General features: G+C 59.2%; 7 protein-coding genes across 7 annotated transcripts; all 7 read left to right on the top strand.

Annotated features, from left to right (window-relative positions):
- Nucleotides 1-318: 318 nt before the first annotated feature.
- Nucleotides 319-6,618, top strand: JKF63_06389 (uncharacterized protein; the record flags this gene model as incomplete). Its single annotated transcript, XM_067902339.1, has 1 exon — nucleotides 319-6,618. The coding sequence occupies one exon, from the start codon at nucleotides 319-321 to the stop codon at nucleotides 6,265-6,267; it is 5,949 nt and encodes a 1,982-aa protein (XP_067759360.1). The 3' UTR covers nucleotides 6,268-6,618.
- Nucleotides 6,619-7,563: 945 nt separating this feature from the next.
- On the top strand, nucleotides 7,564-9,372 carry JKF63_06388 (uncharacterized protein; the record flags this gene model as incomplete). The annotated part of the gene is made up of 1 exon (XM_067902338.1): nucleotides 7,564-9,372. One exon carries the CDS (start codon nucleotides 7,564-7,566, stop codon nucleotides 9,370-9,372), a length of 1,809 nt encoding a protein of 602 aa, XP_067759359.1.
- Nucleotides 9,373-10,203: 831 nt separating this feature from the next.
- JKF63_06387 (uncharacterized protein) lies at nucleotides 10,204-10,563 on the top strand (the record flags this gene model as incomplete). Its single annotated transcript, XM_067902337.1, has 1 exon — nucleotides 10,204-10,563. One exon carries the CDS (start codon nucleotides 10,204-10,206, stop codon nucleotides 10,561-10,563), a length of 360 nt encoding a protein of 119 aa, XP_067759358.1.
- Nucleotides 10,564-11,157: 594 nt separating this feature from the next.
- JKF63_06386 (uncharacterized protein) lies at nucleotides 11,158-13,059 on the top strand (the record flags this gene model as incomplete). The annotated part of the gene is made up of 1 exon (XM_067902336.1): nucleotides 11,158-13,059. The coding sequence occupies one exon, from the start codon at nucleotides 11,158-11,160 to the stop codon at nucleotides 13,057-13,059; it is 1,902 nt and encodes a 633-aa protein (XP_067759357.1).
- Nucleotides 13,060-13,914: 855 nt separating this feature from the next.
- On the top strand, nucleotides 13,915-14,685 carry JKF63_06385 (uncharacterized protein; the record flags this gene model as incomplete). The annotated part of the gene is made up of 1 exon (XM_067902335.1): nucleotides 13,915-14,685. The coding sequence occupies one exon, from the start codon at nucleotides 13,915-13,917 to the stop codon at nucleotides 14,683-14,685; it is 771 nt and encodes a 256-aa protein (XP_067759356.1).
- A 524-nt stretch (nucleotides 14,686-15,209) lies between these two features.
- JKF63_06384 (uncharacterized protein) lies at nucleotides 15,210-17,429 on the top strand (the record flags this gene model as incomplete). The annotated part of the gene is made up of 1 exon (XM_067902334.1): nucleotides 15,210-17,429. One exon carries the CDS (start codon nucleotides 15,210-15,212, stop codon nucleotides 17,427-17,429), a length of 2,220 nt encoding a protein of 739 aa, XP_067759355.1.
- Nucleotides 17,430-18,609: 1,180 nt separating this feature from the next.
- JKF63_06383 (uncharacterized protein) lies at nucleotides 18,610-19,878 on the top strand (the record flags this gene model as incomplete). Its single annotated transcript, XM_067902333.1, has 1 exon — nucleotides 18,610-19,878. One exon carries the CDS (start codon nucleotides 18,610-18,612, stop codon nucleotides 19,876-19,878), a length of 1,269 nt encoding a protein of 422 aa, XP_067759354.1.
- Between the last annotated feature and the right edge of the window lie 2,395 nt (nucleotides 19,879-22,273).

Genomic DNA, 22,273 nt, shown 5'->3' with positions numbered 1-22,273 from the left:
TCTTTATCTTCCCCCCCTTTTCTTTTTTTCTTCAGGGGCCTTTGGTGGTGCACATGTCTGTGTCTGTCTGTCTCTCTGTGTGTGTGTGTAGTACACCGGCTCATCCAAACGTATACATCACCGATTGGGCACACCCGAGTCGAACGGACGTGTGTTTTTTATTTTATTTTGCCTTTACTTCTGGCCTCGAATCGTGAGCGTGTCGGTGTGTGCGTGCGTGTGCGTGTGTGTGTGTGTGGTGCATCCCCACGTTTTATTACTCCCCACTTCTCTCCGTGCGCTCTCCCACCAAAAGAGTGTTTTTTCTCGCTAATTCTCATGTCGTGTTCACCCATCGAAGGTCCTGCCGCCTCTTCGGCATCCGCCGCGCTGTCACCACCGATGGCGTTGCCTTCAACGGGGGCGGTAACGTCTCCGATCATGACGCTGGACCAGCTAAGGCAGCAGCAGCAGCAGCAGCAGAATCTGCAGGTGGCATCACTGCCGTCTGGCTCTGCTGGTTTCCGTCACAGCGATCCGATATCTGCAGATTGCCTGCTCGGTGCCAGTACAACTCGGTGCCAACAACAAGACGGCCGGGGGCATCCTGGCACCGTCCCTCCCCTGAAAGCAGTATCACAGCAGGCGCCCCACGTCACAGAACAAGAGTGCGGCGTACACGAAATCTGTAAAACGTCGCTGTCGCCTTCGCCTCCGGCCACGCTGCAACACTCGACAGGACAAAACGTCGACACCGCGCAGTCCACTTCGCGCATTGGCGAAGACGGTGCGGCAGCCCACACGACCTCCTCAAGCGCTGCCGCCGTCCCCACCATTGCGCTGGCTTCTATGCCCACCGATGGAGTTGTTGCGATGAGAAGCGGACTGCCAACAGCCCGTCCAACAAAGGGCCAGTTAGACGCAGAGGGTGGCGTTGATGCTGCCACCACAGGGCTCTTCACGGAGACCTTGAGCGACACCGGCGCTGCCGGTCCACTCAACATCCTCTCTTCCAAGATGGCTCCCACCAGCAGCGGCGCCGCGGCAGTGGGGTCAACCGTATTGATGGCCACTGCCACATGGCGCACTTCTTTGGTAACGGCGGGGACTGACACAACCATCACTGCAGGTGACATTGGGAACTCGTCACCCAATTCACCGCTCACGCCGGAGTCGGTCGACTCGCACCCAGAGGCGAGTGTGAACCGCACCGGTGATGGTAACCCACCGATCCGCGACGGCCACCAACCCTACGTAGGTGGGCTCTTGACGACGACGACGACGACAACGGCGGCGGCGGCGGCAAGTGTATCGCCTTGCATCTCCTTGCCTGTCTTGCCTTCTTCCCACGCTGCCAGGGAAGTGTCTGGGGCGCCACACTCTCGCGAGGGGTCGGCGGTGTTGCTGCTCGCAGCTGGCGCGTCGAATAAGCCCTCGATAACCACATCGGAAGCGACAGCAACAGAGACATCGTCATCAGGGCAGCGCCGTAAGAAGCGACGTCCGCCATCGCTGTTTGCAAGTGTGCCGGTCACCGTGATGTCTAGAGCCGTCCCCACCCAACTCGTGCTGCCCCTGCCAGTTGCTCACAGTCTCGACAGTCACCCACCAACGCCGCCGCCAGCTCCTGCCGCAGCCCCAGCTGCCGTGGTGCACCCATCTACATTCCAAGAGACGCTAAGGGGCTCTCCAGTTTCGGGAACGAACCGCTGCTTCCTTCCTGGTCAGTTGCAGCGGCCTTTCTCTCTCCCACCGAGCACGCCCAGCTCATCATCCGCCGCCCTTATTTCGTTCGTATTGCCGACGAGTAAAGACCGCGGCGGCGACGAGTGCGGTGCAGATGGACGGAGGCTGAGCACCTCAGAGACTGGACAAGACGCGCAGGCGCGGGCCGAGGCGTCGCCGTCTATCCAGCCCTCCGTCTACGCACCAATGCACGTCACACCACCGGCAGTCTTCTTGGCCGCATCCGCACTGCCGAGCGAACCCGACCGGGCGCTTTACCCCGTCGGTGTCCAGGAGCACCAGACAGGGTCGGGGGGCCAAGGAAGTCTGAGCGGCAATGACTTCGTCATTGGCGGCACCACTGCGTCGAATGCCGTTCACTACAGCACGGCTGGCGTCATCTCACCGGCAGATGTCTCACCAAACTGGATGCTACCACGCGCGGTAGTGACTCACCACCGACTCCCGCAACCGGGTTCTCCTTCCCTTGCTGTGGAAGGTGTTGCTGGCACGCTCGCATCCGGCGCAACACCGACGGTGAGCAACACTAGCTTGGGCGGGATCGCGAACCACTACGGCGCAGGCAACCTCAGCAGTGGCCACGCACCCAGCAGCATCAGCGCACCAACAACGTCGCTCATCGCTTCTGCGGTCACAACGGGCACCAACCGGCTTCAGTCGCTCTCTGCAGCGCGTTCGTCGGTGCCCGGCACGGGTGCTGGCAGTGGCAGCACCGCTGCTCCTGGGATTATATCCCCTCTGTTTTTATTCGGAGCCGCCGCTGCCGCTCCCCAAACTCGCCGCCGCATACCCCCACCGATGCTGGCTCGTATCCGCTCTCCGGTCGGTGCAGCGTCTCCCAGCACCACCGTCAATGCCAACGATTCAAGCGGTGACATGGTCTCTCCTTGGGTGGCGGCGCCTTGCACTACATCAGGCCGGAGAGTGAACGCAGCCACCACTACTGCCAGTGCCGGCACGCCGTCCACAAGAATTGCTCTTCCGTACAACTCTCGATCGACGACGCTGATGATAAATGATGGCACTATTGGCGATGGGGTGGGCACCACAGCAGATAGAACGGTGCGGGGAGGTGGCTGCAACCCCCCGGCCACGCCTGCTCGGTCTGGTCCACTCGGTAGCTCTCGCCATGGAGGCACCAACGGGAGCCTCGTGCGCATCTCACATGACCATCGTACCCTCGTCGCAGGCATATTTCGTGTATCGCGAGACGGATGCCTCACGGTGCGCAACATGCTCCTCCTCAATCCAACCCGCATCGACGCCGGTAGCGCGACTGGCGGAGCGGGTGTGCCGGGCACTTGTGGCAGCTTTATGGGAGGCAGCACAAATGTGGCGGGCGGTGGTGAGAGTCACACGCTGCAGCTGCTGCACCCACAGCAATCTGCAATGAACAGTTCACACATGAGCAGCAGCGGCGGTCTCGCGGGACGCACGCAGCTACTCGGTCTTGGCGGCGGCGGCGGCGGCGGCGCTGACCTCGGGGGTGGTGGGGGGGGCGTTGGCGTTGCCGGTGGGCCAGGTCCCATGACACCGGTCACAACGGGCTCCGACTGTTACTCGCCCCAGAGGTGCTACGGCGGCGGCGGCGGCGGTGGCGGGCCGGCCAATGTGCGCACCCCGCGGAACACACACGGTGTCGGCGGAGGCCCCAGCGCCAACGCGAATGCCTCGTTCACCCTTTTCTCTACTAGCATGGACACCCCATTTAGCCCCATCACGTACTCGATGGACAGTCAACGACTGGCGCCCCCTAGTCCCCTTGGCGGGCACTGCGATAAGGCCGGTGCTGCCGTTGGGCCGCCGCAGCTGCCGTCGCTCTTGAGAGCAGCGCGCGATGAAGCCGCGGTCACTTTACAGTTCCCCGCGGTGAGCAGCACCTTACAAGAGCAGACACAGCCGCCGCACCAAGGCTTGCTGCCAGGCATCCCTTGCACGACAGAGGTCACCACTTCGCCTACCCAGACCCTTGGCGGCGGCACGCCAAGTAGTGGTGGTGCAGCTGCGGTGCAGAACCAGGTCACAACACCCAATTCCACCACCACCACTCCCACCACCACACTTGGGCGACCCCGAAGTGCTGGTGGCAATAGCTTGCACCGCACGCAGCTACGGCCTCTGGCGAGTTGCGGTGGGTTCTCGGGGGCTCCCGGAACCACGAACTTGTCTTCTCCGTCCGTCTTGCCAGTCACAGGCAGCAGCACAGCGAACGTGCTAGGCGCTGGTGCCTTGGCGCTTACTGGCATGGCGAGCAGTCTGCTCTTGCCCTACGTCGACATACCAACTTGGCGAGGTGGCATGGCCACGGCGAACGACGGCAGCTGTTTGGGCAGCCCAGCCGTCCATGCGAACCCTGGTGGTGTCCGCACTACAATGACAGCAGCAGCAACAGCCACGTCGACGATGTGCACCCCAGGAGCAGCTCAGAACATCCAATCCACGCCGCTACCCCCTAACGTGGTCTGGCTCCGTGACCTTGACATTCTCTCGACGCCCGTTGGCGAAGGTGCCTCAGCAACGGTGTTTGTTGCAATACACAAACCCACTGGCCGTCGCCTGGCTGTGAAGCGGGTGGACCTCTCCCCGCTGTGCCTGGGCTTCTCGTCGCCTTACCTGCGCAGCGGTGCCCCTTCCCACGGCCGCGTCAACCAGCTCCAGCATATCGTTGTTCGTGAGTTGCAGGTGTTGCACCTCACTTATCGTAGTCCATTTATGGTCAAGGTCTATAACGCTTTCTTCCTCGCGGAGGTGGCGGCGCTGGACATCGTGATGGAGTTTATGCACTACGGCAGTCTCCATCACCTCGCGGACTGTCTGCAGAAGCATGCGAGGATGGTTCGCGAGTCACAGCCGCAGCGTCTTCGTCTGCCCACTGCCGACAGTAGGGGCAACGACGCTGGAGGCGATGGTGAAGGCGGCGTCCATAGGGGCCGGGCGAGCAAGTCGAACAGTCGCTGCGGTAGCGTGCATGTTGATGACAGCCCACACGTGTTTCCTCTGCATAGCGAAGCGCTTAACAAGCCCAAGCTCGCCGACGTATCGGCGAGGGGCGCTCAGGTGTGTGGTGTCGGCAGGGTGAGCACTGGTGGCAACGAGCGGGATCGTTCCTCCATGACACTTGGCTCGACTAAACTGCTGAATTCCCGATGTACTTCTTCTGAGCGCGCGCCACCGCCCGCGGCACCGGCGCCGCGCCAGCTTGGTGTCATTGGTACTCGTCCTGGCTGCGACGTGGTTGGCGTGGTAGACGACGGTGGTGTGTTGATGAGTGACCCCACTTCTGGAGTGTACAAGCATGTCGACGACAGCGATGACGGTCTTCTCCCCGACTCGTACTCTGTGAAGAGCGACCTTGGCGTCGATGACTTGGAGTCCGATGATGGCAGCTGTCTTGTCGAGGAGCCGTTCGGCGTCGCGGAACGTCTCGTTGCGGTTGTTGGGGAGCAGTTGCTGCGCGGAGTCCGCGACATGCACTCCCGCGGCTACATACACGATGATATCAAGCCCGGCAATGTGCTGGTGAACGAACACGGCGTTGTAAAGCTCAGCGACTTTGGATTGTCGAAGCGCTGCGACGGTAGCGGCACTGGCATGAAGAGCCCGACACTCACTTTTATCCCCCCCGTCTCTGTCGCCCCGACGCGGTCGAACACGCCGCTGCAGTCACCGTCGATGACCGCCTTGCAATTGACGGGTGTGCGTGGTCTTCGGGCGCCGTTCATCTGGAACACACAGCGCGGAAGCGCCAACGGCCTGCTGAACAGCGAGATGATCGGCACGACCCCGCCCGAGATGGCGAGTGCTGGGGAAAGGTTAGTACTCGATCACACCACCAGTAGCCCGCTGGGGCAGAGTGATGGCATGGATGTCCTGGCGGCAGAGTCGACGTCGTCGGAAGAAGATCTGGGAAACTGGGGTGCTGCCGAAAGAGACAAGGGCAGGCGTAGCCTATCGTCGTCGTCTTCCGACTGCATCCAGGGCTGCTCCGGTACCGATAAGTACATGAGCCCCGAGCGCCACCGTGGCGAGCCGCACGGCAAGCCAGCCGACATATGGGCCGTCGGTGTCACACTCGCAGAGTTTGCGGTGGGGGAGTACCCCTACGACTTCAAGGACATCATCGACGAGTTCGACCGCGTGTCACGGATGGAGAAGCCAGTGGACGTTTTGCAGTTTAACAAACGCCGCGCTGTGCCACTGAGCCCCGTCTTCGCAGATTTTTGTCGACTGGCCACTTTGCCGGCAGCTTCGCAGCGGCCGACGGCGCAGGAACTGCTCGAGCACCCCTTCTTCAGACAGTGGCATCGTCCCTTCAACCTCAAAGATTACTTGGTCACCCGTGTGCCAGTGCCGTCAAACCGTCTGAAGGAGGACTACCTTGCGAAACAGCGCCAGGACGCGCAAGAGGGACCGCAGCCGGCCGCGTCGCCCGGCGAAGAAATACACTCGTCTCGCGATGCAAATGTACGCGGGTGCGTGTCCTCCAGTATGCGTGAGGGGTCGGAACACTATCGTGCGCTTTGGAAGCGTATCGGTCCCTGAGCGGGCGAGGAGAGTGACGCGGGTGCTACACACATATATATATATATACATATACATGGATATGCTTGTATTCATCACATGCAGATATGTGAACACAACCTGCTTTATGTCTCGAGGGGCAAGGAGAGGGGTGGGTGGGGCGGGTGGGGCGGGTGGGTGGGTGGGTGGGTGGGTGTGCGGGCGGGCGACGCTAACAGGAGCGTCGTATTCGCCCGATGCGAAGATACACTGAAGAAAATCAACTCAACAACAACACAAAGGATGAAGCGTTTGTCTCTGTGTGAGGGCGCACTGTTGTTAGCGAAAGAGAGATGGCGCAGATTCCCTTACGCGATGCTGCTGGGCGTGTGATGATATTGTTCCAACAAAAAAAAATTTTTTTTTTACGGGCACCTTCCCTCCCTCCCTTACTCTCGGCGGTAGGCGGTGCCTGTGCACGGAGCTCCTGTCAGAGGTCTTCTTTCGCTTTGGGGGGGGGGGGGGGGGGGGGGGGTACCCTACCACCACGCTCGGCCACAGTGCCCCCCCCCCCTCCCCCCTCCCCCTTTCAGGAGAGATAAAGACATGAGTTTTCAAAAGTTCAAGTGTGTATGTGTGTATGTGTGTGTGTGTGTGTGCTGCGTCTCCGGTACACGTGTGTGCAATGCGTCAATATGGCATGAAGGCCAAGTCACCGCGGTAACGCTGTGGTGGTGCTTGCATCACTGGAGTCTCTCCTGTGAGGGTGGGGGGAGAGAGAGAGAGAGAGGGGGGGGGGGGGGCGGGGAGATATTGGGAGGACTGCCACTCGCACTGGACGCGACGTTTATTATCACGCCCTCCTCTTTCTCTTCTGCCTACCCTCTGTGCATCATCGATGTGACTGTGCACGCACCGGTTTCTTCTTTCACACATGACCACCGCTGCTCCCTTTTTTTTTCCCGCTACCGTTGCCAATAATGATTGTGGTGTGGTGGTGGCTGAAGCGGGTGGTGCAGGCGATCCTCGACACTCTTTCTGGGGCTCCTAAGGCTCGTGCTTCCACGCGGGTGTTCAGAGATGACGCACGGAGAGGGAAAAAAAGCTGTCCCTCCCCCCCTCGCCCCCCCCCCCCCATCTCAGTTATTCTCTCCTTGTGTTCTCTTCCGTTGTGCCAATCACACTCGTCTGCAGCCACTCTCCGGCCACCCCCCCCCCTGGCCTGCCCATCTCTCACCCCCTCCACTCCCCTCCACTCCTTCCTCCCCTTCTTTTGCGGGGCCGACGTCCAGTCACTCACTCTTACGCTCTCATTGCGCCGCACGAGGGGGCTGTTCGATGTTTTGTTTCACGAGACGGCTTGGAGAGCACGTCTCCATGTCCGCCGGCATTGGCTCGCCGGTTTACAAGGAGACATCCCGCTTTTTCTGGCGCCAGCGAGTACACAACTTTCGCTGCCGTGGTCCTCTCGGGAAGCTCGCAACACTGAGCGGCTACGGGGCGGCCAGTGTGGGCGCGTACTTGGTTACCTGTCTCGTGGTACGCACTCTTCACCAGTCCTCTGTCGACGCTCTCTTTGAACCCGGTAGGGACTACACGCTGGAGGATTGGAAGGAGGTCGAACCGACCCTGCAGCCTGGTGATGTTGTGCTCATGCGTGGCAGCGGCTCGATGAGCTGGCTCATCACCACGCTGCAGTTTGTCCTGGCTTTCCTAAATCCTGCAGCACTCCGATACTCTCACGTAGCGGTGGTCGTGGCGCCTGCAGTGATCGAGTACGTCAAGGACGACGAGTGCGAAACCGCAGTGTCCGCCGAGACCCGGCAAGGCGAGGCGAAGAGCGCGGCATCGTCCTCGATGGGAGCAGCCTTATCGACTCCTGCGTACCAAGTACGCAGCCTTGCCGAGGTCTTCGAAGATGACGCTGAGGGAACCGAGTCGGCGGCACCAAAATTTGGCCCTGGCGCGTCACCACCCCTGGCTCACTCGCTTCGCGAGCAGCTGCTTGCGGAGGAGGTCGCACTCCACAGCCGCCCTGTGATTCGCCGCGGTGCCATCATTCTTGAGGCGATGGACAACAAAGACTACGACGTGGCGGATGTGAAGGGAGTGGTAACGCACGACGCGGTGCAGCTGGTTGAGGCGTCACGGCGGTTGCTGTCGATGACACCGTCTGGCGTTCCTGCTTATCACTACTTTGCCGTTCGCCGACTGCGCAACTACGAGCACACACCGGAGCGGAAGAGGCGGCTGGCGCAGTTCTGCGAGGATAATGAAGGGCGACGCATGGACTCGAGTCTGCTGTACCCGCTCGCCTTTTTCTGCCCTCTACTCCACACAAAGGCGCACCCGCTGCGTCACCTCGTCACAGGCGAGGTCTCCTGCAGTGAGCTGATTGTAGAGCTGTATCAGGAGCTGGGGGTGGTGCAGCGACTGTGGCGGTGGGTGCCACTGGAGACCGACGGCACCACCGTCCCCGCGCCGCCTTACTCGAACGAGTCTACTCGGCGGGAGAGTGCGAGGAGAAACGAGCAGCGCAGCTCCGGCAGTGGCGAGGCGAGGGAATCCCAGGCGCAGCCGCCCCCACCACCCACTGCAGCGGACATTGCAGACGATCGCCGCTCTCACTCGTTACATGTTTACGACTACGTCTACGGGCGTTTCGATGTGCGCGCCAACAAGCCCATCACAACGCGAGATCGACCACTTCTCCCTGACACATCTGTTGTGGAGAACAGTGAGGTGATCGCCGCTGCGAGCGTTCGGCTTCGGTCTAGCAGGGCTCGACTAACACCCTCCTGGGAGCACCTGGCCACCGAGACAGACACGGATAACCTTTACGGCGACATCGAGGGGTGTGCCAACCGGCAGACGAAGCCGCGGATGGGGGCGAAGTACTTTCTGGATGCGTCAGTGCCACCGCTCGCACTGCGCGCTGGTGACAAGGCCAGGGGGGTGGATGGCCGTGATTATCAGCTGCAGTGGTACTACAAGCATGGCAGTGTTGCCACGTGCCCCTACCACTTCACAGAAGGCGCGGGGGAGTCTGCGCTCGACTTTGCCGCTAATGTGGGTCTCGATCGCGAGTTGCACATGCACATCGTGCGAGAGGGGGACCCACTCTCTCTTTTCATGGAGGGGTACTAACTGGAGCACATATTTTCACACACACACACATATATATATATATATATATATGTATACCCAGAGAGTCGATTGGGGAGGCATCTATTCTTCAGAAGGCTTGAAGACTTGGATGAAAGGGAGAAGGGCTAGAAGAAGAGGGGTGGGGTGGTGGAAGAGAGGGAGATGCCCTTTTTTTTTTCTCCACTCCTCTCCCCGACCGATGCAGACTTGACAGACCACCATGTCTGTCTGAGGGCACTTGTACGTGTGTCTGTGTGTGTGTGTGTGTGTGTGTCTTCACGGATAGGAACACACACACACAGACACAGACAGACGGACACACTCAAATTTAGTGACGATGGGACAGTCCCCCTCCCCCCCTCTCTCTCCCCCCTCTCCCCCTCTCTCTCCCCCCCATGTCGAACCTCTTTTGCGTCTGGGCACTGCGCCAACGCCGACTATGTAAGGCCATCTTTACTCCTTTCTTGCGTACCCTCTTTACTTTTCCTTCGCCTCTACTCTACTTTGACCATGGCCACACACACGCACACACCTGCACCCCTTTTTTTTCTCTGTGCTGATACACCCATGACACCCCCTCCCCCCCCTTCTTGCACGTCAACATACATGCCCTTCTCACGAATGCATAACAGCTTGCTCTTCCTTCCTTCCCCACATCCCCCCCCTCCACATCTCTTTCTTTACTGCTTCTCACTCTTGCGCTACCTCTCTTATTCACTCGGCCAACCCCTTTCTCAACGCACACTTGATCCGCTCCCGCCCCTCGTCCCCTCAACACTCACACACACACACACACACTCACACACACCAAAAAGGAACACAAGCTAAAATATGTCGGCTACTGTCACCACGACGCAGGCGTTTAGCATCAAGACTCGCCAGCCTATCGCTGACGAGGATGCCCTTCTTACAGAGGAGGACCACATCTTGAAAGAGGCGACAAAGGGCGAGGACTGCACGACACGCCGTCGCGCTTGCAAGAACTGCGTGTGCGGCCGTGCCGAGCTGGAGGCCAAGCTGGAGGCGGAGGGGAAGTTATCCCCGAATGGTGTGGAGATGCCACCGGGTGGTTGCGGCAACTGCTCCAAGGGCGACGCCTTTCGTTGCGCCGGTTGCCCTTTTCTTGGCCAGCCCGCCTTTGATAACACAGACGACGGGAAGGTCAAGCTCAACCTCACGGATGACATTTGAAGAGTATACATACGCGCGCCCGCGTGTGTGTGGTGTTAGTGTGGTGCTTTACTTATGCGGAGCATATTTTTATTTTCACAGTGCCTCGCACGCGTACAGGCGGGGATCTATCACGTCCTCTATTCCTTGAATGCATATGCAATAACCGAGGGAGTTGGAATCTGTGACGCGCACAGTGCACTTACCGCACCGTTTGCCTCACATCGTTTGATGTGCGGGTGTGCTGGGCCTTGCCACTCGTGGTGTGGTATGTCTCTGCGCTTTGCCATCCTCATTTTTTATTCTGGTCCCTCCCCCTCCCTCTCTCTCTCTTTCTTCGTGCTCGCTGCTGCTTTCTTGCTGCTCCTACCGCCCTTCATGGGACACTCGCCCATACGCATGAACACACATCTGCACCTACCACCACCACCACCTCCTCGTTCTTCGTGCCGTGAGAGAACAGTCGTAGACGACGAAGTAGGCGAACTTGACACTGCCCGTCGTACGTTTTTTTCTTTGTGTGTGTGTGCCACGTACGAGGCCATAACGGGGCGCATCCACCCCTCCAACAAGTCGACACATCACACACACACACATCGCAGACAGACGGACGTGATGCGGTGCTCTCGCGTTTTTTGTGCCCGAAAGGACATCGTCGAGCTCCTGATGTCCAGGGGCCGACTGGCCGACATCCAAATGCTCAACTTCTACTCCGTCCAGCTGGATCGCCTGATGAGTACTGCCTCTGGTCAAACAGGTGTCACACCGACTACGGCTGCCAACACAGGCAGTGCCATGGGGTTGGAGAGTATCATCCAGCAAGTCGATCAGTCAAAAGCTGCTGCGACGACGCTGGATGGTGGAAACGCGGAGGCTGCTTCGCCCAACACTGTTGCCGCTCCAGCAGCCGAGGCGGAGGGGGTGGCGAAGGCTGCCGCTGCGGAGGCGCAGCGTCTACAGAGCCGCGAGGCGAGGACAAAGGCGTGGAAGGACTTCCAAGCCCGCAGTGCCAGGGTTCGGCAACTTGCGGCCAACGAGAACCCGGTGGCGTGGGTGAAGGAGGTGTACGGCGGAGGCGAAGAGTTGTCGTGTTCCTGTTTGGCACTCTCAAGCGCCGTGGTCACGCGCGCAAGCGATTCTGCGCCGACATCTCTGAAGGTGAGCGGCATAGCCACGGTAGCCCACAACGGTGATGTGCAGGCTGCGGTGACGACGACGGCCGGTCCCGCGGGAGGCCAGAACCGTGACCCTGGCTCCTCTTCTGGCAACGCCGCAGCGCAAGCGCTGCCCAAGTCGATCCGTGTGGTGTTTCGACTGGAAAGCGGTGCGGATGACATGCCAAAATACGTCACCGCCTCCGTGCCCCTCGATCAGCCCGGGGCCGTGGAGCAGAGGGTGGTGAACGGCGTGCTACGAGTTCACCTCAAGAACGCGGATGCTGTCCAACACGAGTCGCCATCTGCGGAGGAGGTGATGAGCCATCAACACGTGCTTACGGCCACAGCGTACAGCACGATCCTGCGCAAGGTGGGGGAGGTGAGTGCACTGCACGCCACGAACAGCGTGCGCTACGACGCCCTGCGGATCCGAAACCCAGCGGTGCAGATGAGGTTAGCGCAGCTCGAGTGTTTCCAGTACGGCATCGACTGCCTGACGGACTACGTTGTGGGTGACCCGAATGTGTTCGAGGACGGCGAGGATGCCGACTTACTCGGTGGCTTCTCGGAACGGCTGCAGATTCCTTTGATTGAGTCCCTGGTGCTCAAGATCTACGCGCAGCGCGCTTTCATGGACGGCATGGATGGCATGTGGGAGACAGTGCGTGACACCCCACTCGTCGCGGCAGTGGCCCATCGGAGCAACCCTGCAAAGATGATTGACTACCCGTACCTCGCGAGGCTCCTGAACTCCTCCAAGTATCTCCTACTCTCTTCAAATGGCTCCAAGGAAGTGGAGATGATGACCTTTCTGCATCCTCTCCTGTCGCGGTGTGGCTCCTTCGGCAGCAGCGCCGGCGGCTCTCCTTCCGGGACGGTTGGCATGTTCGAGGCATTGATCGGGCTGACCTCCGGCCACAGTCATGCTGGAGTGCGTCTAGCAGCACCGCACGTCAACTTGGCCGGCATGGCCAGGGCACTCGAGGTCGATGTCGCCAAGTTGCTCAGCTGGATCGCAAGTGAGAAGGACAGGTCAGAGCCGATATTTGTGATGAGCGTGGCGCAGTACGTGTCCGAGTTGCTGGCTAACCTCGCCGTCCTTTACCGCTGCACTGCTGCGCTCAACGTCGATGAGGAGGGCCGCGGCCACTGCGAATGGCTGCTGGCGCAGGCATTTGGGGGTGCCTCGACGATGCGCCGTCAGCGCGTAATGGACGACTACACACTGTCGCGTGCGGCGACCACCGTGATAAAGAAGGGCACAGACCTCGACAACTACTCGATGCACCCGATCGAGCTGATGAACGCATTGCCGCGGAAGACCACGGCGTCGTCATCGAACAAGGCATCAGGCGCGTAGTTGTGCGGCATACCACTCAAGGGCCCTCAGCAGACGAAGGGGTTGATGTGTGTGTGTGTGTGTGTGTGTACGTCGTAAATATGCAGTGGTCGACGCCGTGTGCACCAGTCCAGTGTGTACCTCATCGCTCTTCTCACCTCCTTCGCCATCTTTTCTATCGTCGCTAATAATCAGAGGGTGGCGCGACGTCGTGTGTGTGTGTGTGGGGGGGGAGGGGGGGAGGGGGGCGGCGGTGTGGCAGTGTGGAGGATGCGTTGTGGAGGCACTCAAATTTGTATTTTTGTCGTGGTTCATCTTTTCCGGTTCACTTCGTTTTATAAAGTCAGAGGGTTAATTGTCTTCACTCACACACACACCCACACATACAAAGAAAGTTGCTCCATTGTCGTCATCGAGGACCACAATCGGCGGCGGCAGCAGCAGCAACGATGACCGTGGAAGGGAGAGCGGGGAGGGTGGGTGGGTGGGTGGGGGGCGTACACGAGTGTACCGGCATGCTGCAGGGCTTCCTGGTGGGCCGGTTCAAATGAGAAGGGGGAGACGTTGATAAAAAACGCGCGCTTTTCTCGTGCCTCTTCCGCCCTCTCCCCCCCTCTCCCTCTCTCTCTCTCTCTCCCTCTCCCTCTCCCCCTCTCTCCCTCCTTCCTGCTTCCTTTCCCCACCTCTCTCCTTCCCCCTTTCCGCGCCGGACATCTTTTTTTTTTCTTCTCTCCGCACATGTACACCGAGACATATGCTTACATACACCTCGTCACAGCCCGTAGCTGAGTTCACGCACACACGGCAGCACTCATGGATGCCGCCCTCTCTCCCGTTTCTGACGCAAGTCGAGCCCTGTCCTCCCCACACCTTCACATGGACAGTGAGGGAGAAGAAGCAACGTGTTCGGAGTGTGTAGGCGCAGCCGTGCGACAGGGAGTACTCAGTGATGACACTAGCTCGTGTGGCCGCCTTACCGCAGCAGAAGAGTTGCGCGGCCACCTGCTGGACTGCATCAGCCTATACGCCTCCCGCTTCGAGCACACCGCCGTCACTCTTGCGTGCATCGAAACACTTCCCCGGTCGTCGCCGTCATCGTTACAGAGTGGGGCACTGCGCGAATCACCCAAGGCAAGCGAGACGGACAACAACAACGATGACGATGACGATGATCAGCCGTGCTGGGAAGGGCATATTTGTGACACATCTACCGCACTCGCCGTGCTCTTCATTCACGCTGGGGAGGGATCGGTCTCTTGTACTGGCACCGCGGATTGTCCCGACGGCAAGGCCACAGCAACGCTGGTCGGGGTTGTTGTGGCCTTTGATTACTGGGGAGGCTTTACCTGCATTGCTGAGCGTCGGTACGCCTCTTCAGCGGAGGCGCAGGATGAAGCAGCGGCCTTGGAGAGCCGGAGCCTCACTGTGTCTGAGGTGCTCAAGATGCAGCAGTGGAAACGAATTCGTGAGCAAGTGACGGAGGGGAGGCTTCCCACCACGCTGGGCAACACCCACGCAAATGGCAGCACCAGCCCTTGGACCACCGATATGACGCTATGCTCTGTTGCCGTGGAGGAGGGCACGGTACCAAGACCTGGCATCGCGTATGAGTGCCTTATGGCTCTCCTGGTTAGTACGTATCTTTGAGTATGCGCATGTGTGTCTGCGCGTGCCGCTTGGTTTGTTCTCGAAGCCACTGTCGACAATTTTATCTCCCGCTCCCAATGATGGTCTCTCCTTTGACATCGCTGCTGGAGGGAAGAGTTGGAGGCGGTTCGGACTATGTAAAAAAAAAAAACAACAACAACAGCCACAAGCACTCCCCCCTCCTTCCAGCACTCACCTTCACTCTCTCTCCTTCCTTTGTCTCTCTTTCTCATGCCACATGGGATGCGTACTCAGGAGCAGAGCATCCAGGTAGCTCACTTTTTTGATATCCTTCGAGGTGTATCCTCAGAGGAGGGCCGGCAGGGTAAGACAGAGAGCGTAGGCGCAGCAGTGTCGGGCCGTGTAAACGGGATCTCGAGCCTGCCTGCCCGCCTCTATTAGGCTGCGTGGGAGCTTCTTGCCAACCTCCCTCCCTCCCTCCCTCCCTCCCTCCCTCCCTCCCTCCCCCTCCTCCCCCCCCTCCCCCCAACACACACGCACACCGAAGCACCCCTGTGTTGACCATGTTGGCACTGCTGCTGTACCTCCTCATCCTTGCCATCGCTGCTGGGGTCACCTTCGGGCTCTTTAGCGAGGTGTCAGAGGGGGATGTGGCACCAGCGAATGCGTTGGAGTTCTTCAACTCTGCATCCTCAACAGCCGTGCAAGAAACAGAAGTTTCTCTGCGCGCTTCGCCAGAGGAGGCCGCCGAGGCCAAGACCGGTGGTGATACCTGTGATGCGCACCAGAACCATGTCGCTCTGGCAGCTGAGGTCGGTGTAGCGCACATCCAGAAGCTTCTGATGAAGCAAGGAGTGCCGGCTCGGCAGCAGCACATGATATCCTTTTTGGCCAGACACTGCTGCGTGCTGCCGGTGGAGTCGCACACGGTCCGGGTGTTGAATCACCCTGCCGTCTTTTACGAGCAGCTCAAAGCGCACGTGATGGCGGCACAGCGCTCTATTACGCTCTCTGCGCTTTACATTGGTGATGGGCCCCTCTCAAAGGCCTTTGTCGCGTGCCTGGAGGAGCGTGTCCGATGGGCCGCGGCAGGCGGGCACGCGTTCTCCATTACTATCCTGCTAGACTACAACCGCATGCAGAATCAAAAGAACTTGGTGACGCTAAAGACACTGATGGAGCTGGCACAGCAGACGCGGTGCAGCACCGCCTCGCTGCCCGGTGATGCACCGTCGGCAGGAGGGACTTCACGCGCTCCGTCAACGTCGGGCAGCTCCTTCACCTTCTCCGACGATGAGCTGGACCTCGAGGAGGGGGAGGCGCTCGATGATCGAAGCTCAGGTTCGGCGCCCGCTGCCGCGCCAACCACTGGCGCTGCTGGGTCGACAGGGGTGAAGGTGCGCCTCTTTCTTTATCAGAACCCTAGCAAGTGGAATCGACTCTTCGCACCCTTCGGGCGGGCCAAGGAGGCACTCGGTGTCCAGCACACAAAACTTTTCGTATTCGACGAGCGCCACACCATATTGACGGGGGCAAACCTTTCAGATGACTACTTCGCTACCCGCATGGATCGCTACATGATCGTGGAGGACAACACCCTCGTCGCGCGGTGGTTCACACGGCTCGTACGCACGACAAATCGCGTGTCGCACCGCGCTGTCTGCCGCAAAGCGTTTTCGGAGCGGTTCCCCAGTGGCAGCGACACAAACGCAGATCGCCTCTCGAGCCAGAGCGTTACTCTGGACACTACTTCGAAGGGATTTGCTTTAGGGGCCCTGCGGTCTTTGATGCGTCTCATGACAGGGGGTGTGAGCCGCGGGGTTTCGCTGCTGTGGCCCACACCGGAGGTGTCGCGACCCGACGGGTCACCGACGTTGCACCGTAAGAGCAACCTCGTTATTTTATCGAACGCACTGGGGGTCGATCCCTCCATCGACAGCGAAGTTTTCTGCGCCAGAACCAATGCGCTCCTCCATGATTTTGCTGCGTGGGCACGACGGCTATGCACGGCGCAGAACATTGACTGGAACCGTTACGATTCCTTCTTGTTCCCCACCGTGCAGATGGGACGTGCGGGCGTGTACCACGACAGCGTCATTGTGAAGCAGCTCCTGCAACTCTCCACCGCCGAGGATCACATATTTTTGACCTCGCCATACCTCAACATGTACGCGCCCTTCGTGGAGGAGATGCTGCATGGCACGAGCTACGTTGACTGCATCACATCGAGTGTGCAGACAAACGGCTGGCATGGGCAGAGGGGCATGGCGGGCCGTATCCCTCTCTTTTATTTACAGCTGGAGCGCTTCTTCTATTATCTCATGAAGGCCTACAGTTGCCTGAGTCGGGTACACATCCGTGAGTTCTCTGTGAAGGGTTTGACATTTCACGCGAAGGGTCTGTGGTTTGTGGGCCGGCGGTGCCACTCAGATGTTGCTTCATCCCTAGTCAAGGGCAGCAAGCACAAGGATCAGCAGCGCCACAACAGCCACGCCGGCGATGCCACACCGTCGGTCGTGTGCACGCCGGAGAGCATCTCCACACCATACCTCGTTGCGTACGGCAGCACCAACTACGGGTACCGCTCCGTTCACAAAGACTTGGAGGCGGAGGCCTTCCTGCTGACCACAAACGACACCCTGCGCGAGACGCTTCGACAGGAGTTGCTCTTCTTTCTTCAGCAGTCCGTTCCCGTCACGGAGAATCAGTTCGTGGGTACGGCGCTCGGCCGCTTCCAACCCGTCATCTCGCTGATCGCTCACATGGCTCAGGATTTTCTCTAATCCTCCAGCGCATGGGCGTCCTTGGCGTCTCGGCGTCTGTGGGGGTGATAATTGGACACGCATCGTAGCGTATCGCCGGCATGCGGGCGGTGGTGTGTGTGTGTGTGTCTGGGAGGGGGGCGACGACATGGACGGCGGCGCCCGCAGATGATCTCGTGTGTACGACTTCTTCCTCATCTGGCGTTTTAAATATTTGTCGTGCACAGTCGTTGGTGGGGCCGGTGGGAGGATATACGGTTGCAGCTGTGTGTGGTCTGCAATGTGCAAGTGCGCATCTCTCTCTCTCTCTCTCCCTCCCTCTCTTTTGATTAAGCGGTGGCCGGCATGTGACTACTGCCCATTGGTGGATGCATCCCCCTCATCCCCCTCATCCCCCCATCCCCCCCCCTTCGCAGCCTGTAAGCCCACGCGCGTCTGCGGTTACGTTGAAGTGGGGGCATTGCACGCATGTGTAAGTGGCACCGATTGGGTCAATTGGGAATCGCACACAACGTAATCGGCTCAAGAGCGGCGTTTAAGGAGCAATAAATGGGGGCGGGGCGGGGCGGGGTCGGGGTCGGGGTCGGGGTCGAGGAGGACGACTGGGCCCCACTCGCCCGTGTGGCAACGCCCCCCATTCATGTATCCACTTGTGGCGAGATCTTCACACAAATATACATGGACATATAAAATGTACTTCATCACTTTTTTTTTTACTATTCACTTTAAAGTTAACAACAAAAAAAAACAGAAAAAAAAGGAAAGAGAGGGAATGATGGGTGGTGGTGGTGGTGATGCACAACAGAGTTGTTTTCAGTGACAGCACGCACGCACACACACACACACACACACACACACACGCACACACACACGCACGTGTATGGATGGTGCCGCGTCGTTGGATCCACAAACGGGAAATGGGATGTGCATGTGTGGTACGCGGACCCCCTCCTCCCTCTCCTCCCTCCCCCCCTCCCCTGTGTGATTCATCAAATCGTTTCCACTCTCCCTCTTTACACCCGTCTCTGTCGGCCGGCTCACCTTCTAGCCGACTTGATGCGCACACGCACGCGTACATTCGGAAGCGCTCAAGGTGTTCCCTTTCGTTTCTCAAGATATACTCCACTATCATCACCGCCTCCCCCTTCCCCCTCCCCTCCCCTTCCCCCCAGAAAAAAAAGAGAGCAAGAAAGGGAGAAAGATGATCGGTTCTCACTCAACGGTGACCCACGCGCTGGGGCGGCGGGCGCCTCCGCAGAATTCACCAACAGCTCTGAAGTACTCGACTCAAACTGTCGCTCCGCAGCCGCCCGCGAAGATCATTGTGGAGAACCACGCCCTGATCGAGGTCTTCCGGCACTCGGCAGCGTTCCAGAAAATCATTGCCTACGTGCAGGGCTGCAGCGAGGCTGTGGAGTCAACGCCTAACGACCAGCGCATCTCCGCCACGGTGGACGACTGCGATGACACGGTGAAATATTTAGTGAAGGACTATCTGCCCCGTCTGCACGACATCGTTACGGAGATCCCGCTGGAGGACATGTCACAGCAGCGCTTTGGCAATCGCGCCAAGCGCCTGTTTCATGATCGACTGGAGGCGACAGTGATCGCTGACATGGAGAAGCTCGTTCGTACCTTTCCCTCCTCGGCGACTCGGTCGGAGGAGGAGATCACCAGCGCGGCGACAGAGGTGGCCGCGTACCTCATGGACGCCTTCGGGAACGCCACCCGCCTCGACTTTGGCAGTGGCCACGAGCTACACTTCTTTGTTTTCATGATGATCTGTCTCGAGGAGCACGGCGACTGCGGCGGAACGCTCAAGGATGAGCCGACGGTGTTCGTGCCGCTTGACGTGCCGCCACCGCCACCGGTGCCGCCAACGGAGCGGGCGGAGGTGCGCAAGAGGCGTCAGGACTATGTCTTCTACCTATTTTACGAGTACATGGCTCTCGTTCGGCGGCTACAGAAGCGCTACTCGCTCGAGCCAGCGGGGTCGCACGGGGTGTGGGGCTTAGACGACTACCACCACATTCCCTACATTTTTGGCAGTGCGCAGCTTATCAACGCCGAGGTGCAGCCGCCTCTGAGGCGGCAGCCCGTCGCTGAGCGGGGGGTGGTGATCCTTCCCAAGCATATCTGCGACCGTGCCAAGGTGGAGGAGCTGAAGAAGAGCTACCTCTACTTTAGTATGATTGCATGGATCCTGGAGAACAAGACCGGGCCGTTCCATGAGCACAGTAATATGTTGTACAACATCTCCGGGGTCGAACACTGGGCGAAGATTTATGGCGGTATGGTGAAGATGTTCGCTGCTGAGGTGCTGGGGAAGTTCAACGTATCACAGCACCTTCTCTTTGGCAAACATCTACCGTGGAACTCCAAGACGATGCGATGTATAGCCAGCGCGAGTGGCAGTTGTAAATTGAGGGAGGAGGAGGAGGAGGAGGAGGGGATGGAGGCGGCACTGTAGCGCCATCTCCCCCCTCCTTCCCCTTCCCCTTCCCCTTCCCCTTCCCCTCCTCTCTCCTCCCCATTACGTGTACGTTCCACTGCGTTGTTGTTCAGTGCGTGAGGGCATCAATTCGTCTGGTCGTTCTTCTTCGCCTTCTTGAGTCGTTTGCGTTGGACTGTGTGCCCCTCCCCCTTTTTTTTTATCTTTGCGGTGGTGGGTGAGTGGGTGGGAGGGGGACGTCGCACGGTGTGTCACGGCTTTGAACAGCATATTTTCTATTTCTGTTTCCCCAGCGTGGTGTGTGTGTGTATAATAGCACTGCACAACGGCATCTGTCTCCACCCCAAACCCTCGCCACATATTGATGTGCTCGTTTCGCCATTTACAACGGAGTCAGGGGCATTCGCAGGGATGTGCGCTTGTGATTGGGGGTAGGCAAGGGAGATTATCCTCCCTCCCCCCTCCGCTCATACCCGCACCTCTGAGCGTACGAGGGGACCGGTGGCTTGCAACAATAATGAGGTCACGGCTTTTTCTCACACATTGCCGCTTAGGTCCTCTGCACCTCTCATTACCGCCAAGCTCCCATCCCGCCTACATACATAGAAGGGTGGGGGGGGGACATGTGGGCAGTCGCAATCCCGTACACGCTCGTCCGCAGCCCGGGTCCACCACCGATGAGATGTTCACCACGGACCTCCCAAGCGGCCCCTGCGAGGGCTTAGGGACTAGGGACATCCTCCAGGTGGTCCACCAAGACCACCGCGTGGGTGGGTGGGTGCAACGGCCACCGGGTCCACTACCCAGGCGCAGCTTCAGCTTCATTGCTCATATTCGCATCTACTCACCATGAGCCTCTTCATTCTTCTATCAGGCTGTGTGCGTATTGATGCTTTTGTAGTGTACCAGCACAGCGGTCGCGTGAGCGGGTGTGTGTGGGTGGAGTTCGTGTCTCGGAACGGACGCTGTGAATTCAGTTGTCGTCGCTGCAGCGCAGTCCGCGCCGCTCGCAAACGTCGCTGGACCACCGCCACGCAGAGCTCTGTGTGACATCTTTTCCCGTCGGCAGGGGGTCATTCGAGCGCTGTATTCTCTCTCTTTCTTTATCCGCTTAGCTGTCAACGTTGGCGTAGTCGTCGTCGTGATCCGTGTGCTTTGTAAAGAAGCAGCCATTTGAATGCAGCGTACATATATATAAATATATATATGTGTGTGGGGGGGGGGAGGGGAGGGGGAGGGGAGGGGTGGTGCATAGCCGACCCGGCCAAAGGGGGGGGATGGTTTTCACTGCACTAACAGGGGCCAATCCAAATGATCACAAGGGAGGCCAGCGCGACGTGATCGTCGAGCCCTCGAGACGGAGGGAGGGGAGGAAGGGGCGCCCTTCGAGTGCATTCAAATCATCACTGTGGCGTTTATCAAGGGACTCGGGCACGCTGCGGTTTCACAGCCCCGCGATGTTCGTGAGAGAATCGATGACGCACGGCCATTCTATTTGGGCACGTGCCGCAAAGCCGTGCAAACGTCCCCCGCAGGCGAGTGGGTTCTCATGGTGGGCGATTGTCTGAGGAGGTGGGAGCGAGGGAGTTGGGCACGTTCACCTGCTCTACGGGTGCTCTGCTGCACACTACGCGTATTGCTCTTTTGAGTGAATTGTGGTGGCTACGCCACCGCTTTCTTGCTTCTCTGCACTCACCACCTGCGCCCCAAACCCGTCCGTACGTCTACAAAGTCCCCTGATGTACACGGCGCACAACTCTCGTCACACGTTCCCTTGTTCTTTCTTACGCTCTCTCCTTCCTGCCACGTTGCTTCACTTTTCAAGACAAACCCAATCATCACAAGACTGACAAGCACAAGCACACAGACGTCGAGACTCATAGAGGACACACAAGATAGCGGGGAAAAAAAAGGGGGGGCAGGGGCAGGAAAAAGGAGGAGGAGGAGGGCAGGTGAATGCCACTTTTCTTTTCGAGGCCGCCGCACAGCTTTAGTGGCAGCCGTGCGGATTCACAACCAGAGCCTTTCCCACCATCTTGCACCACCGGCTCGGCACAGAGAAGCAACCATGCAACCTTTACTGCCCCACCACTCGTGTTCCCGCGCTACCTCGACAGTCGAGAGATATGTGCGTGTGTCTTCTCTCTCTCTACAGTCGATAGCCGCTGGTTGGATGTAGTGCTGCGACAGCTGCGCGCGCGGCGTCACTTTGGACCGGGGCAGCCGCACCAAGGTCGTCAGTCTGTGGACGTCACACCCTGTGAGGCGTCAATGGAAACCCCTGCCCTGGGCGGAGCTCCGAGTGGCGGCGGCTCTTCTGTTACGTGTGAGGCAGCTCCGCGTCGTCGATCCAACCGCGACTTATTTTCTGCGTACACGCAACGGGTGATGGGTTGCCCACCGCCACCACTTC

Source organism: Porcisia hertigi, chromosome 7, assembly GCF_017918235.1.
Source record: "Porcisia hertigi strain C119 chromosome 7, whole genome shotgun sequence".
NCBI lineage: Eukaryota > Euglenozoa > Kinetoplastea > Trypanosomatida > Trypanosomatidae > Porcisia > Porcisia hertigi.
Note: the sequence above shows the minus strand (reverse complement) of the source record. Positions and strands in the feature narration are given on the sequence as shown.